At 41.1% G+C, this 7,901-nt stretch overlaps 1 protein-coding gene across 2 annotated transcripts in view; it reads right to left on the bottom strand.

Annotated features, from left to right (window-relative positions):
* Positions 1-354: 354 nt before the first annotated feature.
* LOC133993422 (aryl hydrocarbon receptor-like) overlaps positions 355-7,901 on the bottom strand; it is a 32,292-nt gene continuing 24,745 nt past the window's right edge. The window contains exons 6-11 of one of the 2 annotated variants that reach the window (XM_062432366.1): positions 7,774-7,901; positions 7,354-7,556; positions 7,030-7,139; positions 6,674-6,815; positions 4,570-6,328; positions 355-4,203 (exon numbers count right to left, since the gene is read on the bottom strand). In XM_062432366.1, the coding sequence (XP_062288350.1) occupies positions 4,123-4,203; positions 4,570-6,328; positions 6,674-6,815; positions 7,030-7,139; positions 7,354-7,556; positions 7,774-7,901 (2,423 nt within the window). In that variant the 3' untranslated portion in view covers positions 355-4,122. The remainder of the gene's footprint in view (positions 4,204-4,569; positions 6,329-6,673; positions 6,816-7,029; positions 7,140-7,353; positions 7,557-7,773) is intronic. The other variant, XM_062432367.1, reaches the window with a different exon arrangement.

Below are 7,901 nucleotides of genomic sequence, written 5' to 3'. Positions count from 1 at the left end.
AGATATCTTTCAACATTTTGAACATCTTCGTTTCCAACGTCTTTTTAGTGCCAAAGTCCCTCTTTTTGTTACTATACTTCCACCACAGGGAAACACAAAGAGGGAATTTGATGCTTAAAAGACTGTAAATGTGTCAGATATCCACTTCATATGTCTAACTCAAACTGCTGAAGCTGAATATAAACTACAGATAAACTTTTAAATGCATGTTTGCACAAAGCAAGGACTGTGGATTTTGTACTCTACCTAGTTTTGCTTCCAAGTTTCCCTCCATGGATCAGCGTGTCATCTGATGTTTATCATTGACTTCATGATGAAATAGATAGACGGATGCTTTATTGTCACTGCATATCAAAACATAACAAAACTTAGTTGGGCAGCAGTCCACTCCACTTAACATAATGTAAAAAAAAAAAAAGATGTTTAAAATATGTATATAAAATATAATAAATAGGACACACAACACAGTTTTACTGATTGCACACATGTATTTATGAAATCGTTTTAACAGTAGACAAAGGGTGGTTATTGTTTAACATATATATCATGATGTAGACATTATAACTGCTTGGCTAAATAAAAGTGGATTATATGAAACTGAATAGTTGTGATTTTTTTTGTCCTCTTTCTTTTTTTTTCTGTAACAAAGCACAGAATTACGGTAAATGTCAAAGGCACGTTAGCATAAAAACATCAACACCGCTGTAATTAAAACATTTGGCTATAGGTTTTTTTGTTGTTGTTTTTTTTTTTGTTAATATAGTGGCTAGTCATGACATGTCTGTATCAAAGTCCAACATCACAGGCAGTTTATAGGCTGTACTTAGCCTCCACAGTCTGCTTCACGCTGAGAGAGAGGGAGAGAGTGAGGTTTCCATCGCTGCTGTTTCCACACAATAAAGAACGACGACCAACCGGGTCACAGGAGACGATCTTTGCCCTAAAACTTTCAGGTTTTCCTCTTTGTGATTCCACTTCATATTTTTTTCTTATCTAAACGTTATGCCAAATGATATTTCCAGATACATACACAATTGCTTCCCAGGGAAACGGTAAAAATACTGAATGATTTCCCACAGTGCAGGAATACAGTAAAGCTGCCATGTTAATGCTGTTCTTGCTTGCTTTAATCCAGAATGTTTGTTATTCTTGTAGTGTGGATATTAAAAAAGAAACAAAAAGAAAAAAAAGAAACAAAAACATCTGGTGAAAATCAAGATAAAATGAAGTTAAAATACTCTGAAGAGGACAAACAGAAAACAGATACATCAAAAGTTCACGTGATCTGAAAGTAGATCAAATCTCCACATTCTAGATTTTGTTTTTAAATACTCTTTAAAACACGTACATTTTCATTCTGCTCATCGATGAAAGAAACCTCACAATCTCCTTTGTAGAAATAAGTCATGACTGAAGTTTTTTTCCCTTGTTTCCATTTGTGCAACGGAGAATGGACTTTAAGGAATTACTGTGTTGAAATGCACTTAGGGATAAAACCTTATTAATTTAAGGGCATTTCCTATATACATGGCTTCCCTTAAATTAGTGCAGCAAAGTGTTGAGAAAAGATGTTTTATATGAGAAGGCACAGATATATTTATATGGAGCTGCCTATTCAGCAAGAAGACACAAGAAAAAATGTACTGGGGTATACTGTATATGGCTCAGTATGGGTGTATCATACAATTTTAACTTTGGGGTTATGGCAATAAGCAGTATATTTACGGTGAGAATGGGACTGAAATCTAAAGGTCAAATTTGGAGGTTTTTTTTTTTTTTTTTTTAAATCTGCTGCATCCCAAATTCAAGTCCCTCTCCTCTGAAGTCTGCATTTCAACAACAGTACATCATAACGGGTCCGAAGTGTCATCATCACATGTCGAGGTAAACGTGACTCGTAGTCAACTCTTGCTGTCGTTCAAAGGAGGTGACCCAACAAATGGGACACAGCTGTCGTCAGTGTGGTAGAGTACTTCTGAGAGAGATTTAGCATCTGTAAAACCACATCACTGTCTTTTTTTTTTGTCATTGAAGAATTAGGAGATCATGCAGGCTTATTATAACTCATGCAATACTCCAATAATTGGAACGTCTTCAATGCAATATGAGTGTTTTGATGAGATGAATACATGATTTCAATTAGGAAATATGTGTCACACACACACACAGACACACACACACACACAGCGAGGTGGAGACCAGTGTGAGTTTCATTACAAATCTGTTCAAATTAAACAGGTTGCAAATTTTTTGGGTGGTGCCACATTAATGAAGGCACATTTTTGGAGAAATGGGGTTTGGTATGTTGAAAAAGAGTTCCATGATATTTGATGGGCTGTTTTCTTCACGCTTAACTGCACAGGATTTACAGATAGTTAGTTCAACTGCTTTAAAATGATGCATCTTGAAATAGCCCACAAGCACAGGATTGCAAGCAGTGCATTTAAAAAAAAAAAAAAAAACCCTAACTGCAGCTATGCTTATTTTCTGTATTAGGAAATACTTAACTGAAATTGAAATTATGTGGCTATTTAATCCCTGATAGCAGGCTGAATAAATCAGACCCTCGGATGGGTCGTTTGATGACAACCAAACTATTTTTCCCTGATTGTGATTTTCTTGGTTTTAAGACTTCTTTTTTTATTTCTTACATTTTAACTAACTTTTTTGGTGTTGTTTTACTGCGCAAAACACTGCTCTATAATGGCATGGCAAACTGGCTTTTTCCAGGGCTGCACCGCACTGAGGTTATTTCTGGTTTGGTTAGGGTGTGGTGATGCCAATCCAGTAGAGCACTGCAATCACGGTGCCAACGATGAGTTAGTCTTACAAAAGTCACTGCCCGCCAGGTTGAAAGCTTAAGTTTTGGTCCAATTATGGCATAATTTAAAGAGATTTCTTTGCAGCATCTGTCATCAACAACAACTCTGATGACTCTCTTTACTGCCAACTGAAGGTGGCAGCTATCTGTTCCACTTGTAGTCTCTAATTAGACTGTTGGGGCAGAAGCAGAGGTTTTCATACTCAAACTGGTGCAAAAAATGTGTGTGGATACAGTCACATGTCAAACTGTAGATGTATTAAAACCTCTTTGCTAAAACCTCCCTCAGGACCTTCCGTTTAAACCAGTCCTCTTCAGGTGTGTCCAATCCAAACATTTGGGCAATGACAGTGCATATCAGACTGCAGTGCTACAGGACAAACATTGCCACACCCTCTACTGCTCCTCTCCTCTCACTGTGGTGCACAGCTAGTCACTGAGATACCAAACTGGTGCAGTTGACTTAACAACCTCACTGCTGCAGGGGGGAAAAAGAGTTTGTCGGTGCAATACTGCGTTTCAAGCCCTGCAACTAACTGGACAGCCTTCTCCATAAAAGCACTTCTATACTGCACACAGAGAGACATAATGCATGTTTTACATGTTAACGTATACTGTACATATGAGACTTTTGTTGGTCAAAGCAGACCTAGTGAAAACAAACAGCAAATTACACATTGTATTAATGCACTTACCACATTTAAGGTTTTGCATTTAACATATACAGATTATTTGATGTTTAATAATATCAACTTGAAGGTACAGCTGTGTCTTAAGGTAGCTATCACTTTCAGTGATTCTTTACACTGATGTATTTTTAGGTGGAGACAACTTCTTTTAAAGAAAAGGTCTCCATTTGGTCAGTATAAAAGTTCAAAATGATAATCTTAGAAAATTGTCACGTTCAGTTTTCTGCTGTTTTTGATGTATTTAAATTTAGGGAAACAAATGAATGTCCCTCGCTGAAAACAGGGAAGTGACGATGTCTGGTTTCCCTTATAAACGCATATTTCTTTGGCTATTTGGATTCGCTTGACCAATCCTCGTAGCTGGCTCAAGCTCCATCCTGGTAAACGCACTTGTGACTTTTATACTTCATTATTATTATTTATAGTGTATCTTCACTAAAAACTGACAAGCTACAGCTTTTAAACATTACAGATTGGAAAAAAAGTATGTATGTGACTGATACAAAAAATATGACAATAACATGAGAGTGGGTGGATAAGCACTGATACAGGCAAACTATACTGTGTTTCGTCCTTCGCCTGCATTTGCTGCAACAACAACACAGCTCGGCTCTACTCTGCGAGGTACATGGGTACATCACAAACAGGAGTGGCAAAAATTCCATTGTGTTCAGCTGAGACTCTTTCATCCTGCTGAACAGAGAGAGAGAGGAAATGAAGGTTAAGCACAGAGTTCACTTTGAAAACAAGCACAGCTTTTTGGAAAATATAAAAAAACTGTTTCCTAGTGAAAAAGCAATGTCAGAGATACATCAGAATATGCAGTATATGATATATGCACAGGTGAGTAGGGTGAGTCACCATTTTCATTTAAACTTTTATATTTCAGGTTATTAATCAACTCTTTGTATTAAACCAAATTTCTTCTTTTTTTTTTAAAGATCATATAACATTTAATTATGAACTGCTCTTCGTTGACAACATAGAAAATACAATCATCAATTATCAGTTTTCTCTTTCTCTGATGAAATGATCCAGGCCACAGTGGGAAATGTTTACCTGTGTCTGTCTGTGGCATTCCAGGTAGCGCTGAATGTTGAGTGTGTGCTCCGAGGAGGACATGTTGGGCGGAACGGTCAGAGGACTGATGTTGGCGTTCTCCTGGTTGATGGCTGATGTGCCCACCACAGACTCACTGCCGCTCCACTGGAAGTAGCAGGAACCTTGAGGAGGACTCTGATCCAGAGGTGTGTCAACCCCCCTCTGGCAAGACGACCCAGAGAGAGTGAAGGTGTTGCTGTTGCCCCCTGCTGGACTGGAAGAAAAATTCTGGTTGAACATGCAGCTGTTGTGAGAAACTGTCTGTCCATGTGCCGGCTCTCCCTGTTGAGTGTGGTTAGGTCCGTTCACACTCTGAGGCCAATGGCCAGCATGTGGGAATGTTTGGCTTTCGGATGTTTGGCTGAGGCATGCTGGCACTGCCTGATGTCCGTTCTGCATGATGCCAGGGTGATGCAGCTTCTGCTGCTGGCTCTGCGGCCACTGCTGAACCTGGTGGTTGTGTGGTGCAAAAGGTCTGCTTCCTTGCAGACAAGGTGTGGAAAAGGGCATGGGAATATTAGGTGTGATAGAGGGAGCAAAGTCATTGCAAGGAATCAGTGGTGGCAAAATGTCCAAAACGATGGGTGCTACATGGTTTGGTTGTTTAACAGAGCTCTGCTGCAGCTGTCCATTTGCTGCTGTTGCAGGGGCTTGCATGTTGTTTTGAGGACACAGAAGACGTTGGCCGGACTGCGTCTGGCCAGGAATCCCCAGTGAGAAGCCCATATTGTTCATGGATGCCTGCCCGCAGGATTGAAAAGGGGCACGAGTTGAAGCATCAGGGATGGTGAGCTCAGGAAGCTCTATCGCTGGGCTGAAAATGTCCTGAAGCTGCAGCTGCTGAAGAGGGGGCAGATTGGTGTCAGCCTGAGCAATCAGGGGAGCATGGTGGGAGAGTTTCTGGGTACTGCTGAATATCTGAGCACACCCTCCTTGGCTTTTCCCTGTATTCATGTGCTCATTCATTGTATCTTGCTGGTGAGCATAGACACCATTCATTGGAGAGTAGGTGCCCTCAGGGCTTGGTGTCTGAAACAGTCCAGTGGGTGAAATCTGACTGAAGGGGTCCTGCTGGTTATTATTGACCCCTGTGAAGCAGGTGGAAGGGTTGGCATTCAGACTATCTTCTCCCTTCTCCTTGAACAGAACAGAATCGATGTAGTCAAATATGTCATTGGTGAGGATACTGTCCAGCTCAGATCTCACGTTATTCTGCTGATCACCATCCTGACTTAATCTCTTGAGAGTATTTTCCAACTCCATCAACTCTGTATCACCGACCTCCAGATTTTCCAACGCAGCACAAAAGTCGCCATTTTGAGCCATTTCTTCCAGCCTGTCGATCACAGCCATTACCGACTGCTTGGCCTCCTCCTTCACAACAACTGGTTCCCCTGTCGTGGCTCCAACCCCACTTTCCTGCCATGCATCACTGGATATGCTGACCAGGGCCCGGCTTTCCCTAAACACCTGATCCACAGGTAAGGGGGTCTCCACTGGCTCCATGTAGATGGAGTCATCCTGTTTAAGGAAGCAGTCCACCATTGAGCCGGTTGTCACGTCCTTGTACATGTCCTTGTTGTTGAACAATTTATTTAACTGAAGCTCTTGAATGTCCATCGTAGGGCCGGTGTTGTAAAGGATGGCTTCTCCTGTGGTGACGCTGAAGGGGAGCTGCATCCTCCTCTGGCGGAGATACTCCTCACCCTCAGCGTTGCTGAAACAGACCAAACAGGGTCCACATTACATTACTGACACCAAAGTCAGAGACTAAATGAGCTTGGTGAGAAAAAACACCTGGAAGGTGCCTTTGGCAGCTGGTATTTCACACTAAGATTCACTAAAAACAAAAACAAGTAGAACAGCAAAGCAACCTTTGTTCAACAAACATATCTGGCAACCTGTTGTGGTGAAACATTTACCATCATTGGAGATGCTCTTCATGCTATTGGATGGGTTTTTCCTGTCCTGGTTAACAGTGTGCCCTTTGCCATATGATTTCATAATCCCAGTGACTAAAAGAGCCACTGATCGTCAAGTTATTAAGGGAATAAACACTCACACTAAAGCTCGCTGATATGCAATGATGAAGTCCGGTCTTCCTCCTTTGAAGATCAGCTTGGCGTTGGCCTTCACCCACACCCAGCTTCCCGACTTACTCAGGAGCCTGAAAACAGTCTGTCCGCTCTCTCCTGTTTTAATCACTGGTAAAAATACAAAAAAAGAGGAGAGGTTAATAGTGTAGTAGCAGTAGATATATTCTGATGTGTAATTTGTTTGGCTTGTACACACCATACACAATGATACAACAAGGTCAGTGCAAGCTTTTCTTGAAGACAGCAATAAAAGGACATCTGCATTTCAATTTAATACAGTATTAAATCTAATGTGAAAGTGTACATTAAATTGTCAACATACTGCGTATGTGGTTGTCAGCGCAGTACATCATATCAGCAGCGTGGATAAACTGGTAGCCGGAGCCTTTCATGCACAGTTCAATCTCTGAATAGCCCAGAACAATCTTCCCCCTGGAGAAAAGACATGAGAAAATAACATAAAGTTTGTGCTCCTTGAATAAAAGTCAGCTCACAAGCAACAGTTCACAAAATGGGCCAGAGTGAAGTGTATTTGTAATGAACTCGGGAACATGCGTAATGTTAGGAGATTGTGTTTTGAGATGGAGCATCTGGAATTAGCCACAATAATAAGTTAAAAAGACAAGAGTAGAATAATTTGTGTCACCTGTTATCAATGCCCATGGGTGTGAAGTCCAGCTTGTGCTTGGTTTGAAAGAGGAGGATTTTAGTCCGGATCTCCACAATAGATGGAGGCTGGACGGGCATAGCGATGGCAAACAGTGCCAGCTGAGATTGGGTACATGTCCCATTTTCCCTCATGAAGCTTTGGCCATGAAGGTACTTCAGTCGTCCTTGCATTTTCAGGGCCTGGTTTCAGGGAAGAAGCATATGTGATTCTCTAAAATGTAAAGTAGAAACAGCTTAACAAGACAAAGAAGTCTAACGGGTGCTTGTCTCTTAAATTGGCTTCAACCATCATCATTTTTCCCCCTAATGTTTATCTAGTCAAGCAAAGACCTCTTAGTCACATTAGACCCCATTTTGGCTCTTTTGTTGACAACTGGACTTAAAATATTGCACTAACCAGAAAGCCAGAGGAGTTGTCCAGAAGGCAGCGAAAGCGACACACAAAAGTCCTCTCCAGGAAGGATGAGTTCTCTGGGGGAAGCTGGTCAGGACTGTACATCATTGTATTAATGGGACCCTGCATGA

This window comes from Scomber scombrus, chromosome 13, assembly GCF_963691925.1.
Source record: "Scomber scombrus chromosome 13, fScoSco1.1, whole genome shotgun sequence".
Lineage (NCBI taxonomy): Eukaryota > Metazoa > Chordata > Actinopteri > Scombriformes > Scombridae > Scomber > Scomber scombrus.
This window is presented reverse-complemented; position numbering and strand designations above follow the sequence as displayed.